The sequence below is a fragment of the Schistocerca serialis genome, chromosome 6 (genome assembly GCF_023864345.2).
Source record: "Schistocerca serialis cubense isolate TAMUIC-IGC-003099 chromosome 6, iqSchSeri2.2, whole genome shotgun sequence".
In the NCBI taxonomy this organism is placed as follows: domain Eukaryota; kingdom Metazoa; phylum Arthropoda; class Insecta; order Orthoptera; family Acrididae; genus Schistocerca; species Schistocerca serialis.
The window spans coordinates 85,036,944-85,061,794 of record NC_064643.1 but is presented as its reverse complement, the minus strand read 5'-3'; the positions used below and the strand labels follow the sequence as shown (position 1 = coordinate 85,061,794).

At 42.9% G+C, this 24,851-nt stretch overlaps 1 protein-coding gene across 3 annotated transcripts in view; it reads right to left on the bottom strand.

The window, feature by feature from the left end:
* LOC126484094 (UDP-glycosyltransferase UGT5-like) overlaps window positions 1-24,851 on the bottom strand; it is a 168,306-nt gene that overhangs the window by 32,416 nt on the left and 111,039 nt on the right. For all 3 annotated transcript variants that reach the window (XM_050107468.1, XM_050107467.1, XM_050107466.1), the window contains exons 6-7: window positions 18,407-18,629; window positions 8,126-8,345 (exon numbers count right to left, since the gene is read on the bottom strand). In XM_050107468.1, coding sequence (XP_049963425.1) covers window positions 8,126-8,345; window positions 18,407-18,629 — 443 coding nt within the window. The remainder of the gene's footprint in view (window positions 1-8,125; window positions 8,346-18,406; window positions 18,630-24,851) is intronic.

The following is a 24,851-nucleotide window of genomic DNA, read 5'->3' as shown; positions in this document are numbered from 1 at the left end:
ATGAAATTGCCTGAACATTTAAGAAATATTATTTTGGCAGGACGTTGCAAAGACGACATTGAAGCTTTTCAGGGACTCTTACAAGAATTAGAAATTGACACAGACAGTCGCGGGATGCTAAAACAGGAAAATAATCACTACAGGTCACATCTGTCACAATTCCGTGACGACAGAAACAATAACTGGACATAAGTCTATTCATACAACGCAAATCGTGACCAAAATAGACACCACCCGTATGACAACCACTGGCAGAGTAATAGTTACAGAGAGAGATCGCATTTCCGTAGTAATGAATATGACAGAGACACTCAGAAACAGACAATTTGGCAACCAGAACAATTATTATCATGGGAGACAGAATAACTTCAGACACAACGGTCCACCGTGCAGTGATAATTCAGGGAGAAATTCTCCACCATGTGACCAACAAGAAAGAAACTATGGAATATACCGACATGACGACAGACGATATGATCGTAACGACAGACCTGAATTCCATCAGAACTGGCGAGCTTCAAACAGGGCTGGGCCCTCTCGGCAAGGCGAATTTGTAGAAGTTAGGTCTCCTAATCCCAATAACGACATGCGCCAACAAAGAAACAGACAATGGCTCGCACCGCAGGCAGCCACTTGCGCCCGCTGGCTCAGGGAAAAATGACATTGACGCTAACCTTGAGCAAAATTCCAGTATTCTTTACAGACGAATACTGCATGATAATTGCATTCAAGTTGAAACTCTGCGTACTGAGAAGAGCAAAGGGTTACACCACATCTCACATGTAAAACCGTTTATTGAGAGATAAACAGTTTTTTAATTTAGTCTTTGCTACAAAATTGTTCACTTCACGTTACTAGTACTCTTTGTCACACTTACAAACTGTTAACATGCAACTATGTTTTAAAGCTAACTAACTATCCAGTCAAGAACATAGGTAACGTAGACAAGAAATTACGAATGCATTGTTATAGTGAACGGACGATGCAGTGTTGTTGTTTGTACATTCTTGCTTGTTAGTTGCACGATCGCGTACCGACTATAAGGCTCACATACTTGGAACATATACCGGCACTGCTAATGAGATTTTCATGCAACATTTTGGTTTGCTTAAGAGTGGATTCTGGATTTCAGGTGCTTTCTGTGAGATACCAGATGACACAGTGGTTAGTTTATGTGACAGCTCCACGATTTTATCACGACACTACTAATGAGTGACAATTTACAATGTTGCTTTTGCGGTGTTTCTGTTTTATATCTGCACAGTTTTTCTGAATTCTTCTGGAAAGTAAAACATGTTTTAGTAGTAACTTTTGTGGTATAGCTACAAGGAGACAGCCTTTCCCATAGCACAACAATACGTTACAGCACAGTACTTTCTTCATCACGGCAATAAGCGTAATATTTAAGATATCTATACGCAAAGCATTTCACTTTTGTTTATCATGAGGTAAGTACATTGACTTCTGCAGAACTTAGCTTTCGGAGGACAATACCTACGACACTTCCACAGAGATTATCTTACAACAAGACGCACAGTTTAGCGCTACAGTACACGTATTTGAGTGATTAATTTTGTACTTAAATCATTTCTTTTTAAAGATATTTGAAGTACAATGATACAAAGGTTTTCCGTAACACATTTCATTCCATTTTTGTAATCTGTAACACCTGAAGGTATAATTACATTAATCCTCAGGGGGTACATGCCTACTTTGTGTATCATGTGTTTGGCAAGCACAAGGAGCCCTAGCTAATATGGTATTTGCTTATACAACTTTACACATCGGTACCATATTTCTCTAACACATAATTACACAGCTATTTGATCATTTAACTGAGAGAGACAAACATTTTTTTACTACGTCAGTGACACATGTTTACGCAATTACAGAGTTGGATTACTTCACACTTACGAAATTGTATTTTGTCTGTACTTTGTGAACTGTTCATATTTTTTTGGTCCCATTGTGATATTATGAGAGCTTTGAATGGTATGGGATCACGATTTTTAAAGTACGTTTGAGGCAGATGACACTTTTGACATGAGCAGAGAATTTTTTTAGGTTTTGAAATTATTGGAGGAAGCTACTACGATTTTGAGAGTTGACTGAGGTGTAATGATGTTATTATTACGACGACTATGTGTATTATGCTGTTGAGGTATGTTTATGATCAATACGCTGATGCTATATGAGGAATTTGGTTATGCTATGTATTTATTATGATGAAATATTGAAGAAGTGTCGACGAATATGTATATGTGTAATAAGGTAAGGAATAATAGTAGTGGTTAGGGACTCTGATTTGTGAAAAAGGATGTTGGAAACCAAGAATCGTAATTTAAGCGCTATGAAATGTATGTAAATGCGTGAATGTATTACAATGCCGACGAAAATTTTTGGACACTGTTATATCAATAGGATTTTGTTTCTACAGCTTGGTAACGCTAAATTCTTGACCTGTGAAATATTTTTATATGAGACTGTCACTGTAGCGGAAACTGCTGTCGTAAATATTTCCGTAAGAAAGTTAAGTGACCACCTGCATGTAATGCGTCGTGGGCACCCAGCTGTGTCAGATGGCTGGAGAAAAAGATATTAGTGTGTGCCTTTTCAGAGGCACAGGTAGAAAAAAAAGGGAGGCCATTAACCTCGCTATTGACATTCCTTTATAGAAAGCACCGCAAATACGACACGCTCATTACTTGGAAACATTCTTACATCTGCACACCTGATTGTGACAAGTATCTTTCTACGAGAGTTCAGAGATTTTTTTACTACCTTATGAAATGCCATATGGCTAATGAATGATGTTTCATGCCTTACTTTGTACATATTTGCTCATTTTCTTTAATATCTAGTTCCTAGCTGCACTGCAGCACTGGCTAAAATAAAATTTTATAGATGTACTAATATAAATATTTTATGCCTACAGATCCAGTAAAAAGAAATAATTGTATGATGTACTTAAAAAAAACGAAGGAGCACAAAAACATTTCACAGGAATTGCATACAGAATTTTCTTTTCAAGTACTTGGTAATTTCTTTTGTAGAAAAATTTGTGGTGCACCACTTAATTTACATAGACATTAAGATGTGAATATACATTTCCCTTGTCTGCATTATTGTCTTTAGTGTAATGTTTTTTTCTGCTTGAGCTATGTCATGTTTACATATAAGTTATTTCATTTGTTGCTGCTGTCTGCCAAGCATAGTGTTACTGAATTTGACTTTGTGTTACTCTTCTAAGCCAGTTTACTACTGATTTGTTTTTCTTGTTTGCTGCACATTGCCATATATTAGTTGTAATATTGCAATTGCTTTGCTAAGTTCTATAATGCTGCTTGCTTCGCAAATCTGCATTTTTTTTTATTGCTGTTGCGTTAATTGTTTTGTGCTGCTGCATTGCCTCGTCCCTTAGTTTAGCATCTGAGCTCAGTAGATTTAAGTTAGCGTAAGAGGGGGTAGCCCATAAGAGAATGAGTTGCGATGAATTTGAAGAAATGCACTGAGAGGTTATACGAGAAAAATACAGAAAGCATGCTTGGATAGGATTTTTTTTGGTGGAAGAAAATGTTGAAATAAGACGAAAGATCTATGGAATGAAGTTTTGGGATGGACTGCAGTACCAAATGTTACACTGAAAACGAACCCTGTCCTTTCGTTTTGTGTTATCCCACTATGTGTTTGTGTACCCTTGTGTATTTGTTTTCTTCCTTTGTCTGTGTAGTTTCATAGAATTTTTTCTTCTTCTAATACTAAGCTACATTCACTATGATGAGGAATACTGTTATCCTCAAATATAATTGGCATTAATAATATGTTATTTACCTTGTAAATATGCTTAGACATTATTTATTCTGTTTTATTTTAATGCTCATGTGTAAAGTTGATATTTCAAAAGTTATTCTGATCTTTTATGTATGTACTCATGTCATAATTCCTGTAACACTGATGTATATGTTATTTCGATTCTTTTGTAAAGCCTGTGTTACTACAAATGTTATCTGTATCGTTATGTTCTTTAATGATGTATTTTGTGCCTTTGTAATTGTATTCTCATGTTATAAAATTGTAATTGACACCTGTTTATCAAACTAAGTAACTTGTAAGCATTCATTTCCCTGCACACATTTCTGTTGTTCATAGTATATGGACAATATGTGAGAAGTAGGGACTGTTAGTGTTTGCACGTGTGTTAATAATTCAGCAAGGGACTGGATAACAGCATTGCTGGTTGTAAGGACAATTCCAAAAACTTTGTGAGTGCACAAGTGGCGGTTTATGGACTTGCTATATTCTCCGCAAGACTCTTCGGGATGGTGAATGTGCACCTGCGCAGTCGCAACAGATGGCTGCTGGCCGTCTCTACATGGACTACAGTGGGTCTGCATCTTTGATGACTCACCAATATCATTATTTCTACAAGGACTGCAGTGGGTCTGCAGCTCTGGTGGCCCACCAATACCGTAATCTCTACCAGGACTACAATGGGTCTACTCTGTGATGACCTACCTACCAATATTCTTCAAAACTTCGTCTGACTCTGCTGTGGATTTGCTCTGTGGTGGCCCATTACCTGTCTGCATTTCAAGAGTCAGCACTGTTCAAATGGTTCAAATGGCTCTGAGCACTATGGGACTTAACATCTGTGGTCATCAGTCCCCTAGAACTTAGAACTACTTAAATCTAACTAACCTAAGGACATCACACACATCCATGCCCCAGGCAGGATTTGAACCTGCGACCGTAGCAGTCGCGCGAGTCAGCACTGTCTTTCCTTTGGAAGGACAACACTACTTCTTCAAGACTGTATGGAAATCCACTACTTCTGTGTGCAATTTCTTTTACTAATGAGACTTTGTGAAAAAAACTGTAATTACTATTATGATGAATGATCAGGGCTATCTTTATGGACTGTGAGAAAATTTTAGCTTTTGATCAACATTGTATCAATAAGAGTGTGCATTTGATTTCTTTGTTATTGTAATTACGATTATGAAAAATTTTAACAAATATGTATTGCCCAGTGCCCAAAACAATTTGTAAAATTTCTTGTGGGGAGCATGGGGGCTATGTAAGTAGGCTGTTTAGATTCTTATATTGGTAACGCCGCTGCCACGTAGCGCTCTCTGTATGAAAATCACTGGCTGTGCTGTGTGCAGTCTGTGGTTAGTTTGCATTGTTGTCTGCCATTGTAGTGTTGGGCAGCTGGACGTGAACAGCGCGTAGCGTTGCGCAGTTGGAGGTGAGCCGCCAGCAGTGGTGGATGTGGGGAGAGAGATGGCGGAGTTTTGAAATTTGCAATACTGGATATCATGAACTGCTATATACATTATGACTTTTGAACACTATTGAGGTAAATACATTGTTTGTTCTCTATTAAAGTCTTTCATTTGCTAACTATGCCTATCAGTAGTTAGTCCCTTCAGTAGTTTGAATCTTTTATTTAGCTGGCAGTAGTGGCGCTCGCTGTATTGCAGTAGTTCGAGTAACCAAGATTTTTGTGAGGTAAGTGATTTGTGAAAGGTATAGGTTAATGTTAGGCAGGGCCATTCTTTTGTAGGGATTATTGAAAGTCAGATTGCGTTGCGCTAAAAATATTGTGTGTCAGTTTAAACACAGTCATGTATAATTTTCATAAGGGGAGTTTCATAGGTTTGGTTAGGTCAGGTTAGCTTAGGTTAGGCCAGTTCAGGTCTCCGATCTTCTCAATCTATTTTTGGATTCAGGGTGCCTCACCTTGTAAAGCGTCTCATCAGCTTCATACATCTCTATTAATTTTGTTGTTGTCGGTACACACCAATTGTATTTAGCGGCAATGTTTATAAAAACATTACAGATGACAGAACGCTGCAGCGATGCTAGCGCTCCACGTGGTAACATTTCACATTGCAGTGAAGAGAAGACAAGCGACTTCTTTGATCAAATCTACAGCGAGCCCCTAGATTCGATCAAATATTTGACGACATTTGACAAAGTTCCCTATTACACCATCAAATTTCTTTGAAAGAGATATTTGATAAAGATATTGCACAACGAAATTTGATAGTGTAATACTGGCCTAAAGAGCAAAGTGAGTTCAGAGTGAAGCTTCAATGAGGTGCATCTACGCGACCCACAATCACTCGCCTGCGAGGTTAGTTTGAGGAAGAAGGAACGTCCAGAATGGGCAGTAAAGCCGTTCCGAAAGACCACGATCATCCGCCGGTCCCACAAGAGAAACAGAATTTATCGAAAGGTTTGAGGAATCTCCTATAAAGTCTGGCAGCAAGCGGCTCGTGAGAAAGTAGTTCTAAAAACGAGCGTCCATCGCATTCTGAAGCGTGTCCTACATAACTCCACGCTCTGAATATGGGTGATCATGACCGGGACATTGAGTTCTTTGAGTGGCATCGAGCAAGAAGCGCATAGGTCAACCATATCCCATACAAGGTTGTGTGGAGTGGTAAGGCCACTTTTAAGTTAAATGATTCCGTTAATCGTCACAATTGTATCTACTGGTCACTTGAGAATCCTCAAGTGACATTGGAAACCATGTTTATCTACCTGGAGTTACAATGTGGAATGATTTATCAGGATTTCTTTCAGTACACATTAACTGGTGAAAATTACCAGACCTTACTACGAGAGTACGCCATGCCACGCATCGAAGAGATGTTTCGGCGCTGAGAATGGTGTTTCCAGCAGAATGGAGGACCTCTCCTCTACCATCGTGACGTAACGGCCTACCTTAACGAACACCTACCGGACAGATTGATAGGACGATGGGGAAGTACCAAGTATCCTTCATGCTCACCAATTTGGATATACCAGGGTATAAAGTCTTTGCGAATTTCATTCCATGTACTAAAATGGGACAGTAACTACGCCTCGAGAACAGGCACATGAAGAATATATGCAGTCAGCATTTGAGGAAGAAAATGATAATGGACTCAAAGAAGCCAGTTGGAGTAATCTGCGAATGGCTCTACATTTGAATAGGGGCGATGCCATTATTTGACGATGTTGGCAGGCATGGGTGAACCACAGCCATACACAGTGTCAAGAGGGAAGCGGTCCACCTACAGAGACGACAGAAAGTGACGACCAAGCAATCGTCAGGGGGGCACTCAGAGCCCTGGATTCGTCATCATCAACATCGATATGACTTGCAACTGGTTCTCCAGTGACCACAAGTACAAGTAATAGGCGGCTCTCAGAGAGGGAGCTGAGCCAAGGCGCCCCTTGCACCACCGACTGCCACTTACCTCTGTATACCAACAAGCCCGCTTGCAGTGATGACGGGCATATTCGGCCTGAAGCCTCATTGACTGGAGAAGAATTGTCTTCGGTGACGAATTGAACCGATGACCAGCGCAGACGTGCCTGGAGAAGCCTCAGACAACAACGGAATGCCACCCTGACTGTCACCCGCCATATGGCCCGACACTTACGTGAGATGGTCTGGGCTGCCATGTCATTTCATAGCAAGACTCCTTTGGTTTCATACACACCACAGCACAGAAATTCGTCGACGATATTCTGCGCCCTGATTTGTTGCCCTTCAAGGCAAGCCATTCTGGGCTTACATTTCAGTATGCTAATGCCCGCCTGCACATAGTATATCTACAGCTTGTATTCGTGCTTGCCCAACACTACTTTGGGCAACAAGCTCGCCGCATCTCTCCCCAATTGGGAACGTTTGGAGCATCATAGGCAGCGCCTTCCAACCAGCTCGATATGTTGACGACCTAAGGGGCCAATTGGACAGCATTTGGCACGATATCCCTCAGGAGGTCGTCCAACAACTGCATCAATCAATACCAAGCCGAATAGCTGCTCGAATAAGGGCCAGACGTGGACCAACGCGTTACTGACTTGTTCAGTTTGCGAAGGTCTTTGTCTTGAATAAAGCATTCGATTTTTCTGAAATTGTAATCATTTGTTTGTCTGTACACGCGTGTCACATCTACCGACTTGTATCCCGCTCGGATAATTCCTTCATGTTGCACCTCGTTTTGTCTTAGAGTGTATGAAATATTGTAAATCAATCTTTTTGCCCCTGTAAGCCGCTAGACCGGCAACCTGCAACAGTGATTTGTGACGAGTGCATCCATTTGGTGATACAGACTGAGAGGAGTACCTGGCATCGTTGAGCAACGCGTCCAGAGCGCTGCTGAACGTGTCGTACGTGAGGTCCTGGTACTCCAGAAGGAGGCCGGTGCCCCTCTTGGCCGCCCTCGCCGCATTGGCCACCTGGTCACCGCCGAATGGAATGGCCAGCACAGGTACGGCGGCCATCGTCGTCTCCACCATGCTCATCTGACCGGCGTGAGTGATGAAAACACGCGTGTTAGGGTGATCTGGAACACAGGGGCAAGGCATCGCTGGTTACTTGTCGTCACTTTCACTTCATTTGCTTCATTATGAACAACACGTTGTAACCTCCCCCTCACTTATCGACCTTAATGACAGTGAAAAATTAAACCGCGTGTACCTAATGGAAATCTGGGAAAAGCAATCGTCACCGAAGTTAATTTGTCGGCAAAGAGCGACGAAAGGGTTACATCTAAATGAAAGGAAAAATGCAAATGAAACTGGTGGAAATTAATTTAGAAAAGGGGTAAAGTTAATAAAGAAAGTAAATGTGCGGCCGTTACGTTAACGATTAACTAGCGGTAATTAGATATTTGAGATTTGGGGGAAATTACGATCGCCAGTCCTAAGGACAATTACTATAGTAACTGAAAAAGAAAGGTTATTACACATATAATTAGCACTAGAAGCGTGGCAACTGAAGGTTGACACGTGTAGTGTGAAAATTGAAAGTTTGTCAGAAGTAATAAATTTCGCTACACTCTGACTTAATTTAGCAAAAGAATTAATAAAACCGGAAAATCGAAAATTAATTTAGTGACTGAAGTTAATAGTGAGCTTTCTTTCTGAAGCACATCGAAATTCAGTAAAATACGGTTAGTCTTGGACTACCTCAACAATCATTTCAAAAGCTACTTGGATCTACGCAATTTAGAAACAAGAGATTTAACTTTGAACTTGAATTAAATAATTCTGAACAATTAACAGCCTAGTAAAATTTAGTACGTACCAAGCTGAGCTGCAGTCACAGGTAAGCTAAAATATGGTAACAAAACTCGCACTCTTAAATTTTGCTTGTGTAATCTAAATATTGTAGCCAGCTATGAATACCTTAACTGAACTTTGAAATTAAAGCAGTGAAATCGAATGATGCTGCCGTTTGAACTTCAACGACACTCGGGTTCATTCCGGAAAAGGAAGGGACCCTGCTTGGTAATGCAATTGGGACAATGAGCAAAAAAGGTTCATGCTAAGTTGCTGTAATTTTGTGAATGGAACAATTTTAAAAGCTGAGGTCTGTCATACAATTCTAAAACTTTACGTGCTTCCAGTCTTCCTTGTTGGTTGATTGAAGGTTTGAAGTCGTCGATCGAGGAGGTGGCGACAGTCACTCATTGTCGGCCGTCGCTGTTGCAGAAGCTGGATGTTGGCGCACCTTCTTCTCGACACGGTCTTCAGCCGAAAACGGGCTCTTGATGTGCGCCAGCTAATGCTTCCCGTCCGCGACACCATGTCAGAAACTATCATAGCAAGTCGAGCGCAATTACATGCTGCCCAACCCCGAAAGCGCGGCAACTCGCGGGAGCGTCACACAACACACCTGCTCCACTGCACCACCCCAGCCTAAACTCTCCTCTGCCCGCGCTCCACGCGGCAGGGTTAACACTACCAAAGATCCTGAACACTTTCGTTCTCCACACGACCTATCGATGTAATCGTTCGATAGCATAGTTTTCCCTAGGCCAGACCCAGCGTAAAAATACAAATAATATTTACAAAACAAACAAATTATACATCGACATAAATGCATATACAGGGTGAGTCACCTAACATTACCGCTGGATATATTTCGTAAACCACATCAAATACTGACGAATCGATTCCCGATTCCACAGACCGAACGTGAGGAGAGGGGCTAGTGTAACTGGTTAATACAAACCATAAAAAAAAGCACGGAAGTATGTTTTTTTAACACAAACCTACGTTTTTTTTATGAAACCCCGTTAGTTTTGTTAGCACATCTGAACATATAAACAAATACGTAATCAGTGCCGTTTGTTGCATTGTAAAATGTTAATTACATCCGGAGATATTGTAACCTAAAGTTGACGCTTGAGTACCACTCCGCTGTTCGATCGTGTGTATCGGAGAGCACCGAATTACGTAGGGATCCAAAGGGAACGGTGATGGACCTTAGGTACAGAAGAGACGGGAACAGCACATTACGTCCACACGCTAGCACCTTTTTATTGGTATTTTTCACTGACGCACATGCACATTACCATGAGAGGTGAGGTACATGTACACACGTGGTTTCCGTTTTCAATTACGGAGTGGAATGGAGTGTGTCCCGACATGTCAGGCCAATAGATGTTCAATGTGGTGGCCATCACTTGCTGCACACAATTGCAATCTCTGACGTAATGAATGTCGTACACGCCGCAGTACATCCGGTGTAATGTCGCCGCAGGCTGCCACAATACGTTGTTTCATATCCTCTGGGGTTGTAGGCACATCACGGTACACATTCTCCTTTAACGTACCCCACAGAAAGAAGTCCAGAGGTGTAAGATCAGGAGAACGGGCTGGCCAATTTATGCGTCATCCACGTCCTATGAAACGCCCGTCGAACACCCTGTCAAGGGTCAGCCTAGTGTTAATTGCGGAATGTGCAGGTGCACCATCATCCTGATACCACATACGTCGACGCTTTTCCAGTGGGACACACTCTATTCCACTTCGTAATTGAAAACGGAAACCACGTGTGTACGTTTACCTCACCCCTCATGGTAATGTACATGTGGGTCAGTGAGAAAGACCAATAAAAAGGTGTTAGCGTGTGGACGTAACGTGCTGTTCCTGTCTCTTCTGTACCTAAGGTCCATCACCGTTCCCTTTGGATCCCTACGTAATTCGGTGCTCTCCAATACACACGATCGAACAGCGGAGTGGTACTCAAGCGTCAACTTTAGGTTACAATATCTCCGGATGTAATTAACATTTTACAATGCAACAAACGGCGCTGATTACGTATTTGTTTATATATTCAGATGTGCTAACAAAACTAACGGGGTTCCATTTTTCAAAAAAGTAGGTTTGAGTTAAAAAACATACTTCCGTGGATTTTTGTATGGTTTGTATTAAACAATTACACTAGCCCCTCTCCTCACGTTCGGTCTGTGGAATCGGGAATCGGTTCGTCAGTATTTGATGTGGTTTACGAAATATATCCAGCGGTAACGTTAGGTGACTCACTCTGTATATACAAATAGTAAAACAATTACAATATACAAAGACACAGAAATGTTATATCTTCAGGTAACAAAATAAGGAAAAAAATTTGCAGTGCAATAGATGGAAATAGGAGGATATGCATTTCCGGCGTTACAACGTGACGAGCGGCAGACCTGTTTCATTCAGATGTTTTATCTAGTCAGCTTCAAAAGTCAATATCTGAAATAGCGCAAATCACAATTTGGTGAAGAAATGACAGCACCAATCAATAATGATGATGATGATGATGATGATGATGCTGATTGGTTTGTGGGGCACTCAACTGCGCGGTTATCAGCGCCGGTACAAATTCCCAACCTTTACTCAGTCCATTCTCAACACTTTCATGAATGATGATGAAATGATGAGGACCACACTGACACACAGTCATCTCGAGGCAGATGAAAATCCCTGACCCCGCCGGAAATCGAACCCGGAGCACCAATCAAGACGATGTTATCTGCGAACCGCGACTAAGTACGCTCCGAATGATATCATCTTCACTGTCTGGCACGATTATAAAAATTTAAGTCTCTAGCGACTGATTAGAGCAGTGTAGGTGCGAGCACTAACATATTACAGACAAGAGCTTATATTTGTACTGAACTTGAACTTTGCTCTTTTGAATATAGGAGTCGAGGCCCCATCATACTTTCAAATCCACAACCTCCGTAGATTTATTTTTATATTTTCCTTGTGGCCGTTTGTTAGTTATAAATTTGAACACAAAGTATGGCAAGATCAACAGGGTCACACACTTTAATACCTAGCTGAAGTGCTCGAACCGACAGAAAAGGAGAAAATTGCCCAGAACACTAGGTTACTGAAAATAAAGAGAGCCTTATACAAAACACAGGGTATTTACAACAAGAAATGTCTGTATGCCTGCACCAAAATTCGTCACTACAATACTGTAATCGAACCTGAGGTGTTATACGCCAGTGAGACACTGATGTTACCCACGAAGGCCGACCTTGAGAACATTCTCACACAGGAAAGAAAAATCATTGGGAAAATTATTGCACCAAACCTCACGGACGAAGGATATAGGCTTCACTCCAGAGACATCACAGAGAAGTTCTCCAACATCACAGCGGACACTAGAAAGAGGCGACTAAAATTTTATGGACACATCAGCAGACTCCCACAGACCAGACACACAAACAGAAGCCTCAGGTACATCCAGCGACTCAAGACGACTGCACCCTGCATGACACGAGTCAAAATTGATCTGGAAAGAGCTCAGTTAGATCCAGCGGACGTCATGGACAAAGCTGTCTATAGATACGAGGTGTACGAGTGGGAATGATGAGAAAACAGCACCCAAAGGCCAAAGTGGACTGAAGAAAGGAAGAGAGGATTTTGTGAACAGGAAGAACAAGTAATCATGAATGTTTCGCGTGGTCTGATAAAAGGCATGTAACGTGTGTAATAATATATATACAGGGTGTTACAAAAAGGTACGGCCAAACTTTCAGGAAACATTCCTCACACACAAAGAAAGAAAATATGTTATGTGGACATGTGTCCGGAAACGCTTTCCTTCCACTTTAGAGCTCATTTTATTACTTCTCTTCTAATCACATTAATCATGGAATGGAAACACACAGCAACAGAACGTACCAACGTGACTTCAAACACTTTGTTACAGGAAATGTTCAAAATGTCCTCCGTTAGCGAGGATACATGCATGCACCCTCCGTCGCATGGAATCCCTGATGAGCTGATGCAGCCGTGGAGAATGACGTATTGTATCACAGCCGTCCACAATACGAGCACGAAGAGTCTCTGCATTTGGTACCGGGGTTGTGTAGACAGGAGCTTTCGAATGCCCCCATAAATGAAAGTCAAGAGGGTTGAGGTCAGGAGAGCGTGGAGGCCATGGAATTGGTCCGCCTCTACCAACCCATCGGTCACCGAATCTGTTGTTGAGAAGCGGACGAACACTTCCACTGAAATGTGCAGGAGCTGCATCGTGCATGAACCACATGTTGTGTTGTACTTGTAAAGGCACATGTTCTAGCAGCACAGGTAGAGTATCCCGTATGAAATCATGATAACTTGCTCCATTGAGCGTAGGTGGAAGAACATACTGATGAAACTAAAATGAGCTCTAGCATGGAAATAAAGCGTCTCCGGACACATGTCCACATAACATCTTTTCTTTATTTGTGTGTGAGGAATGTTTCCTGAAAGTTTGGCCGTACCTTTTTGCAACACCATATATATATAATGTGTGTAATGATTTCAAGCGTGTGAAAAACAAAACAAAAAATTCTTTCGCCTATTATCGTACAGAACTACACGTAGATCCATTTCAGTATCGTGTAGTCAATGTTTTGTCATCATAGTATGTAATAGAATCGAATCACCAGAGCCCCTCTGCTAGTAACTGGCGTGCTAAGCAACTACACACACCCGAAAACTGCCCACAGTTGCCACCTTTCACTTGAGATGGCTTCTTTTTTTTTATTATGGTGGCGTCTGACGTCATTCCTATGACGTCAAACACACTCATGTGTCAGAAGCAAAAGCTGTATAACAAATCAAATGGACATCTGTGCAGTTTCCAACGATGCTGAAGGCCAACTTCCAGTGTAAAACATTGCATAAAATTACACTGGCGGAAAAAATATCGCAACTCCAAGAAGGAGTTCTGTGACAAACGAAAGTTGGTAGGCGTGTTTCTACATCTGAAAGATGATGTCTATTCCAGTTTCACGTCAGTCGAATAAGAGTGACGCTAGTAGCGCCATTACGAGGATGCAAATCAGGTTTGCTTAACACACGCTACGATAAACGTGAGTGTTGGTTACCTTTGAGATTCGACGCGGTGAGCTGATGTTAGGCAAGAATGCTTTACAGGCACCAAAGACGCCATTATCAGCAGGTCCGTGAGTTTGAAAGAGATGGTGTAACACGGCTACGAGAAGCTGGATCCATGATTGTATGATAGCAGAAAAAACAATGGTAGCAGTTACTTCTGTATAATATCTGGGAGTATGCGTGCGAAACGATTTGAAGCGGAATTATCATATAAAATTAATTGTTGGTAAGGCGGGTGCCAGGTTGAGATTCATTGGGAGAGCCCTTAGAAAATGTAGTCCATCAACAAAGGAGGTGGCTTACAAAACACTCATTCGACCTATACTTGAGTATTGCTCATCAGTGTGGGATCCGTACCAGGTCGGGTTGACAGAGGAGATAGAGAAGATCCAAAGAAGAGCGGCGCGATTCGTCACAGGGTTATTTGGTAAGCGTGATAGCGTTACGGAGCTGTTTAGCAAACTCAAGTGGCAGACTCTGCAAGAGAGGCGCTCTGCATCGCGGTGTAGCTTGCTGTGCAGGTTTCGAGAGGTTGCGTTTCTGGATGAGGTATCGAATATATTGCTTCCCCCTGCTTATACCTCCCGAGGAGATCACGAATGTAAAATTAGATTCGAGCGCGCACGGAGACTTTCCGGCAGTCGTTCTTCCCGCGAACTATACGCTACTGGAGCAGGAAAGGGAAGTAATGACAGTGGCACGTAAAGTACCCCCCGCCACACACCGTTGGGTGGCTTGCGGAGTATAAATGTAGATGTAGATGGATGTTCCTTCCGTGATACTGCAGGAAGACTAGGCACGAATTTAGCCACTATACATAATTGCTCGCAGTAGCGGTCACGAGAATGTACGATCGCAAGAACATCAGGTTCAGAAGGCCCACGTGGCACTACCAAAATAAAAGACCATCGTGTTCGGCGTATCTCTCTGGCGCATCGTACTACATCTGCAGCAACTATTTGAGCAGCAGTTGGCACCACGTTGTCACAACGAACTGTTACAAATCGGTCACTTCGACAGCTCCGAGACAGACGCCCTGTAGAGTGCATTCCACTGACCCAAAACCACCGCCATTTGTGACTTCAGTGGTGGCAAGCAAGAGTTCACTGGAGGTCAGGGTGGAGGTCTGTTGTGTTATCTGATGAAATCTGCCATTAGCATCACAGAACGCTTCAAATTGAGGACACAAATTGTGGGCCAATGTCGGAGACAATAACTTCAGGAAGGCCCTCAACGCAAAAAAATAGACGTCAAAGCCAGAATAGTACTGGCAGATGTAGTAGAAGACATAGGTACAACAAAAGGACAGATTAAAACTGTGTGCCGGACCAAGACTCGAACTCGGGACCTTTGCCTTTCGCGGGCAAGTGCTCTGCCACCTAACCTACCCAAGCACGACTCACGCCCCGTCCCCACAGCTTGGCTTCTGCCAGTACCTCGTCTCCTACCTTCCATATCAGCGCACACTCCGCTGCAGAGTGAAAATCATTCTGCAAACATCCCCCAGGCTGTGGCTAAGCCATGTCTCCGCAATATCCTTTCTTTCAGGAGTGCTAGTTCTGCAAGGTTCGCAGGAGAGCTTGTGTATAGTTTGGAAGGTAGGAGACAAGGTACTGGCAGAAGTAAAGCTGTGAGGGCGGGCCGTGAGTCGTGCTTGGGTAGCTCAGTTGGTAGAGAACTTGCCCGCGAAAGGCAAAGAGGTCCCGAGTTCGAGTCTCGGTCCGGCACACAGTTTTAATCTGCCAGGAAGATTCATATCAGCGCACACCCTGCTGCAGAGTGAAAATCTCATTCTGGAAAAGGAAAGCTGCTGTACGCACCAATAACTATCAACCAGCGGGTGTTCCTAAAAGGACCCACAAAATCAAAATGGACGCGCTGCCAAGGCGCTGTAGGCGTCGGCCACGCAAAGAAGCGCTGGCGGGGAGCAGATTGATGCTCCGCGCAAGAGCGACAATTAGCAAGCAAATTCTCTATTTGTTGATGGATGTCGGCCCAAGTGCAGTGACGACGCGCTAATTGCTTCGTCCGCACAATACCCCAATGACCAGCGTGCAGTAAACGGAGAATTTCAGACTGCAGCGAACGAGGTACAACCACACGAGACTGATCACTGTCAGTTCGTAACAACATAACACCGTGGTGTACAGGCAAGTTGTGAAGTTGCACAAAGTAACGTCGAACAAGTGGAATACGAATATACTGCAAAAAGAGTCTGCAAAGAAGCCTCGGCCGCTGTCGCGGAAGCAATGCGACGAAAATCCACCGGAAAACCATCAGCTAATTCCTTATCTTTGCGAATCAATAAAGATTCATTGACAATTCGGAAGAATCAAACACTGCGTCAAGACCGATAGGTAGACGAGACTTCGCTTCAGCTTTGATCTACATACGACGGGTCTGAGCGTCGCATCCCATCCTCGTCGTCAACTTTTGCATCCCGCCTGGAAGGCGGCGCGTGGGTAAGAGCAGGAAAAGGTGAAAATCTCTCGGTATTGCAGTGTGAATTAAAATCACCTTTACTTTAGCAAAAAGAGTAATACATAAATTTGCAATGTGGTGCGAAGTGTCTCGGCCGTCTGCTCTTCATCAAATGGGCTGAATCTAGAGTGGTGCTCGCAGAGCTGAAAAGCGCCTGCTAGAAGAAGCTGTCGTCGTCGTCTGTCGTAGTGCCAACTTAACTGGCTCCTAAGCCGTGATTCAAAATGGTTCAAATGGCTCTGAGCACTATGGGACTTAACTGCTGTGGTCATCAGTCCTCTAGAACTTAAAACTACTCAAACCTAACTAACCTAAGGACATCACACACATCCATGCCCGAGGCAGGATTCGAACCTGCGACCGTAGCGGTCACGCGGCTCCAGACTGTAGCGCCTACAACCGCTCGGCCACTGCAGCCGGCAGTAAGCCGTAGCATCGTTGATATCGATACCACACTTTCAACATGTGCTAACATCAGCTTAGCACTGTATTTCCTTTCTTCTGCTGTGTTTCTTTGTACATCTACATCTACATCCATACTCTGCAAGCCACTTGATGGTGTGTGGCGGAGGGTACCTTGAGTACCTCTATCGGTTCTCCCTTCTATTCCAGTCTCGTATTGTTCGTGGAAAGAAGGATTGTCGGTATGCTTCTGTGTGGGCTCTAATCTCTCTGATTTTATCCTCATGGTCTCTTCGCGAGATATACGTAGGAGGGAGCAATATACTGCTTGACTCTTCGGTGAAGGTATGTTCTCGAAACTTGAACAAAAGCCCGCACCGAGCTACTGAGCGTCTCTCCTGCAGAGTCTTCCACTGGAATTTATCAATCATCTCCGTAACGCTTTCGCGATTACTAAATGATCCTGTAACGAAGCGCGCTGCTCTCCGTTGGATCTTCTCTATCTCTTCTATCAACCCTATCTGGTACGGATCCCACACTGCTGAGCAGTATTCAAGCAGTGGGCGAACAAGCGTACTGTAACCTACTTCCTTTGTTTTCGGATTGCATTTCCTTAGGATTCTTCCAATGAATCTCAGTCTGGCATCTGCTTTACCGACGATCAACTTTATATGATCATTCCATTTCAAATCACTCCTAATGCGTACTCCCAGATAATTTATGGAATTAACTGCTTCCAGTTGCTGACCTGCTATTTTGTAGCTAAATGATAAGGCATCTATCTTTCTACGTATTCGCAGCACATTACACTTGCCTACATTGAGAATCAGTTGCCATTCCCTGCACCATGCGTCAATTCGCTGCAGATCCTCCTGCATTTCAGTACAATTTTCCATTGTTACAACCTCTCGATACACCACAGCATCATCTGCAAAAGCCCCAGTGAACTTTCGATGTCATCCACAAGGTCATTTATGTATATTGTGAATAGCAACGGTCCTATGACACTCCCCTGCGGCACACTTGAAATCACTCTTACTTCGGAAGACTTCTCTCCATTGAGAATGACATGCTGCGTTCTGTTATCTAGGAACTCTTCAATCCAATCACACAAATGGTCTGATAGTCCCTATGCTCTTACTTTGTTCATTCAACTACTGCGGGTAACTGTATCGAACGCCTTGCTGAAGTCAAGAAACTCTGCACTCTTCGCCACTTTTTTTTTGTCGCACCTTGTATAAAACTTTCCGTAGCTGTGCTTAAGTTCGAGCTGCATTAGATTTGAGGTGGCAGTTGTCGAGATCGTAAGCGATAATAAATATATAAACACAAACATGTGACTCACTGAGCACGTCGTTCTGCGGCACCCACGCTGCCGTCTTCACGTTGTCCGGTAGCGACGGCAGGCTGGAGGCGTCCACCTTCCAGAGCACGCGCTGCTCCAGCCTGGAGAATGTGTCCAGCACGGCCTGCAGCTTCTCCGGAGAGAACGAGTCGGGTCGGAACTTTGAGCCGAGGCAGAAATATACCACACCTGCAGGGCTGTCGTCCATGAATTTCTGAATGTCCTGCAATAAAAACAACAGCACCCAGAGCTCTGCAGAATGAGTGTGGCCGTAGGTAAGGCTCACGCAGCATTACGTGACTGTTGAGCGCGTATACATTCTCGCACTGAAATCTGAGACTGTTCCACTCCATTGTTCTGATGTCGTCTGTGCCTGCCGCATGGACACTTCGAGAGTTTCGTGTCCGTTTCTCGACTACGCGGAACGCAATCACATTTACTGTAGTACAGTTCTTATTAATAAGGCACGTGCGATAATGTGTAACGCCAATCAAAATTTTTGTTGAAGGGTGTGTAGTGTGAAGATTTCATTGTGTTTAACGATACGTACGTCTTGATATCCAGGAAGAATTATCAGTCATACGTTTAGTACTTTAACTTAATCTTGATTTGGAGGGGGGGGGGGCACTAATTAAAGGTATTTCGTAAGGGATCTAAAGTATTAAATTTTACATGATTTAAAGCAATGTCTGTGTTGTGTACATAGTTCCGCGTAGCCAGCACGTACAAAACTTTCCCACTAGAGCGCGCCCCACTAAGCACAACAGCGCAGGCGCAGCACTTGCCCGTCTCCGCACTACGAGATGGCGCTGCCATAGAGACGGACCAAATTCTGCTCCCGCCGATCCGTGTATTAATATGTAACACAGCAAATGAGATTGCTGCTAACGTAGAACCTTTTCTCCTCGCGGATCACACTCGCGCAGTGATACATGAATGCGCGAGGTATTATAACAAGTTTACAGACCTCGGATTAGTCTGCCTGCATTTGTCTGCACCAGTCTGTACCAGTCTGCATTAGTCTGTACCACTCTGTATGAGTTCTACATTTGTCTGTACCAGTCTATAGTCAAGTTTCAGTCTGCGCCTAATAAGATTACCATATTCCTGTGCATAGCCATGAAGATAAATGTATAGACACTTTTTTCAAGTATCAGAGATATATGTGAGAATAAGATTAACGTACCAATACCAAAGGAACTTCAGATTGTCAGTTGTAAATAGCATCCAGAACCAAGTTAAGTAATTTTTATGCTTGTTGTTATTTTAATAAACGTGTGTTAAAATTAATCAAGTTTTGTTTAAAGTTGGTCACCGTCAATCTGCTACTCGAAGCGTGCAAGTGGCATTTCTATCATCTGACCTCACGGCAGAAGATAAACACGCCACGATAAGACCACGAGACATATTGCTGACACTCGCCTACTTTGTTAGAGCGACAAGTCAAATAATCTGATGGTGTGTGTACTGAAGGTCTTACAGTACGCACACCACAGTCTGTTAAAAGAATTCAGTATGGTGTATGACAACTCTGAGGAAGATAATGTTCAGAAAGAGTAATAGTTCATCTAAGTTCGAGTTTTTTCTGGATCATTAAACGGTTTCAATGCAACTGCAAAACAACCTGTTACTTATTTACGCAACATTTCAGTGAAGATTATCCTGACTAGTTAAATGAAAAATGCGTTTGGCAAAAACTTGCACTGCCACGCCTTGCACCGCTGACTGAGCAGCCATTATTATTTTCGAAAAAAAAAGGAAAAAAATAGTTTAATTTCCCAAGGATGCCTGGTAAAAGAATTAAAGAGGCAAACTGCTGCGACAGTGATCTATTTCCGCTCATCATTTTTGCAGTTCAGATAGAACAGAGCCGAGTTATCCATTGCCATGGTGGAAGTCTATTGCAGGGGCTGAACGAACCTTTTGTGAAAATATTAGGAAACGTTTTCATTTGCAAAATTTCATACGAATTCAACAGATGCGTTTTATAAGAAGGGACATCTTCGTTACGCAACAGTTAACCATTGTCTGTGATTGTTCTGTGGCAAAGCCATTCTGAGCATTAAATGCATTTACTGACAGCCAGATGCAGTTTAGATTAATTGGTATCACATACATGAAAAGTAATTAGCACAGTTATATTCGCATTTTAAAGTAGGGTAGCAAAGGCGATTCTACACTCATGCTCATAAATTAAGGGTAATTGCAGAATGTGGTGCCACACAACGTGGCACTAGACAAAACTGGCGCTAATAGCATAGGCACTTAGGGGACACACACGACACAGATCTGTAAGTCCACGGTATTGGTGATAAGTTGAGAAAACCGTCCCGAAACACATGTGCTACAAAATGCCACTGCTTCCTGCGCATGTACCCCGACACGTACACAGGCCGCCCAACGGGTTGGCATACCCTGGATCAGGTGGTTGAGCAGCTGCTGGGGTGTAGCCTCCAATTCTTGCACCAGTGACTGTCGGAGCTCCTGAAGTGTCGTAGGGGTCTGAAGACATGCTGCTATACGTCAACCGAGAATATCTCAGACGTGCTCGATAGGGTTAAATCTGGCGAACAGGCAGGCCTTTCCATTTGCGTGACATATTCTGTTTCAACGTACTCCTCCACGATGGTAGCACGGTGGGGCCGTGCGTTATCATCCATCAGGAGGAAGGTGGGACCCACTGCACCCCTGAAAAGGTGGACATACTGGTGCAAAATGACGTCCCGATACACCTGACCTGTTACAGTTCCTCTGTCAAAGACATGCAGGGGTGTACGTGCATCAATCATAATCCCACCCCACACCATCAAACCATGACAGGTCCCTTTCAAGGACATTAAGGGGTTGGTATCTAGTTCCTGGTTCACGCCAGATGATGGTTCAAATGGCTCTAAGCACTATGGGACTTAACATCTGAGGTCATCAGTCCCCTCACTTAGAACTACTTAAATATAACTAACCTAAGGACATCACACACACCCATGTCCGCGGCAGGATTAGAACCTGCGACAGTAGCAGCAGTGCGGTTCCGGACTGAAGCGCTTAGAACCACTCGGCCACAGCGCCGGCTCACGCCAGATGAAAACACGGCGATAATCACCGTTCAGACTGTACCTGGACTCGTCCGTGAGCATAACCTGGGACCACTGTTCCAATGACAATGTAATGTGTTTTTGACACCAGGCTTTACGGGCTCTCCTGTGACCAGGGGTCAGTGGAATGCACCTTGAGGTCTCCGGGCGAATAAACCATGTCTGTTCAGTCGTCTGTAAACTGTGTGTCTGGAGACAACTGTTCCAGTGGCTGCGGTAAGGTCCCGAACAAGGCTACCTGCGGTACTCCGTAGCCGTCTGCGGGCACTGATGGTGAGATATCGGTCTTCTTGTGGAGCTGTACACTGTGGGCGTCCCGTACTGTAGCGCCTCAGCACATTTCCCGTCTGCTGGAATCGTTGCCATAATCTTGAGATCACAATTTGTGGCACGTGGAGGATCCGTGCTACGACCTGCTGTGCTTACCAGCCTCCAGTCGCCCTAGTATTCTAGCCCTCATAATGTCATCAATATGTGCTCTTTGAGCCATTTTCAACACACAGTCACCATTAGCACATCAGAAAACGTCTACACACTTACTCGCTGCACCGTACTGTGACATGCACCAACACACCTCTGCGTATGTGACTGCTGCCAGCGCCACCGTGCGACGACCGCAGGTCAAATGCACCGCACTGTCACATCCTGAGGTGATTTAAAACCGCAAACCGCCCACCAGAGCGTTGTTTCACCATGTATCAGCATTATCCTTAATGTATGAGCATGAGTGTAGATCAGACACAGTAATCGGAATTTCAAAAGGTATTTGCTTTCACATTACTAGCCAGAGATTTTGGCGCACACGCACAGCTTCCAGTTACGAAGTAAAAGCTCGTAAGTTTCAAAGTGAAACACGCCCTTCGTTTTACATTGTCGCCACCGCAGTAAGCAATCTTCACTTCGCTACATTTGTTACCTCTTTGTATTGCTTTGGCTGAGGCTTTGTTTATGTAACTATTTCTTTTTCGGTACTGTAGTGAAAAACTATTGACTTGTAGTGAGATAACCTGTTGATACGAAAGTCTGCCGACTTGCGAACTGTACAGTAGCTTACAAGTTACGTGAGACACTCATCCGTATGTAGAATTCAGCTGGCGAACTGCATCTCCCCTGTTGTACAGTGGCAGTTCCATTTCTTTCTCATCTATTCTTTTCTCCTCTTCCAGTACTTTTACATCTTTTCACCACGTCTCATTTTTCTTTCTTCACACCACTTCACACCTGTTCACTCACTGCTCCTGCCTTGGAATCCTACCGCATTTAACTCTTTCCTTCTGAAAATCTCTCTTTCTGTTTAATCTTCTTATTTTATTTTGTTTATTTCTAAACATCTCTGACCTAAATTGTTGTTAATTTCTTTCATCCAACATACTTGAAGATATGTTTTGTCGGTCCACTGCCGTTCATACGTTATAAGTACCCAAATAATATCAATCTTTTTTCGTTACTGTTTCTGTTATTTTTTCTATAGTTTCCTAAATTTCATCATTTGTTCTTAATTTCCAAGCTTCTTTCCTTTCAATAGTACCAAAAATTTTCTGCATGACTCTTTCATCTATTATTTCTGTTTGTCTAATTTATAATTTGGTATTAAGCACTCACATTTTGCAATTCATGATTTTTTCCTTTCTTGACGTTCAATTTTTATTGCAAACTTTTTTTGCTATTCATACACCCTTTGCATTTTGTTTATCCTTCGCAGAATGGGAGATTTTTCTAACCCATTTCCTAACGTTATCTCTCCTAGATATTCGAAATTCCTATTTGCCCAATGTACGATTATAATTTTTTTTTAAATGCTAGTGATAAATTTAGTTTTATTTTTAGGGATTCTTCCACCTGCTCCACCGTCCGCACATTCCGAGAGACAGACTTGTACTTCTGCATCCGATCAACACATAGTATAGGAAAATCATCTGTAAGTACCAGGCAATGTATTTCACTACACTGTTCCTTCCTTCCCAGTTTTATTGATGATACTTGATATTCATTTAAGTTTTATTCTGCTTCCTTATGCTCCTTTGTAAGACACAGTCAAAGATGACTGGAACAAGCCATCACCTTGTCTTACAATTATATTTTATTTCATGTATTCTGGTAAATTAGGGCCAACATGCATTCTACATAGTTCACATTACATTCATTACGACACACATCTTGTAAGAGTTCTTACACCAAACATAGTATCTAACAGCTAAAATAGCTTTGACGTAAATAGTGGAAACAGTAGATGCTAGAGCATATAAAGAAGTAATTTATTTGTTCATGAAACAAGGAATTCATACTACAGGCAGGTAGATTTAAACTGAGGCCACTGACAGCAATCGCTGTGAGAGACGTGTGTGGGAGAGCAAGAGGAAGGTTGCAGAACACAGATAACGGAGACAGGGGCAAGGAAGAGCACCGCGCTTCCCATATGAGGGCTAAGTCCATGAAGGACAGTATCATTCTTTTCGTTTTCGCAACTGTCACCACAGTAATGGGATGAAAGGAACGACGACGAAACTTATTTTACATATTTGACACATTCGTTACTACGAAGAAACTGCTCTCACACCTAACGATAGCTGTAAAAAGCTTCTGTTGTATGAACGGTTTATTGCTTGTTGGCAATAATTTCGAGCAACAGCAAATGTAAACACGTAGGCGGACAAACCCATGATTTTGTGCGTATCGCACTTATATCTGAAATATTTCACTTCTTTGCATCGTCTGGAGGTATAAGCCTACGGATCTGTGGAATAGCTGTTTATCACGAAACCCACCTATTCTGATTACGATGGAAGAAATCGCCATTATGTGATTGTTGTAATGAAGAAGAAGTCGTGAACCACCTAGCAGTTTCTAGGACCAGATACGTCATAACAAAACTCTTTTATTTGAGCATTACTTACAGCAGATGTTCCCTTTACGACGAAGAAAACTGGACTTGTATTGAATGTTATGTTCAACCAAATAAATACAGGAGAGACAAAAACGTACGGCACAAATTGCAGAACACATTTTTCACACGTAGACGAAGAAATTATGCTTTGTTTCCAGGTTACAGCTCATTTTCTCCAGCTCATTAATCAAGAAAAATACACACGAACAGAGCGCTTCAGCATACCACATGTAACTCTTTATCACATGAGATGTCCAGTTACGCTCTCTGTGGGCACTGACACATGCATTAATCCGTCGTCGTAGAGAATCTCACATGACAATACGGCCACAGTGACTCAATGTCTTGTACTGGGGTTCATACAAAAGAGTTTTCAAATGCCCCGCAAATAAATGTCCTGTGTATTTAGGTCCGGAGACTGTCGAAGGCCAGCCAACTGGTGCACTTCTACCTGTCATCTGCCACTGAA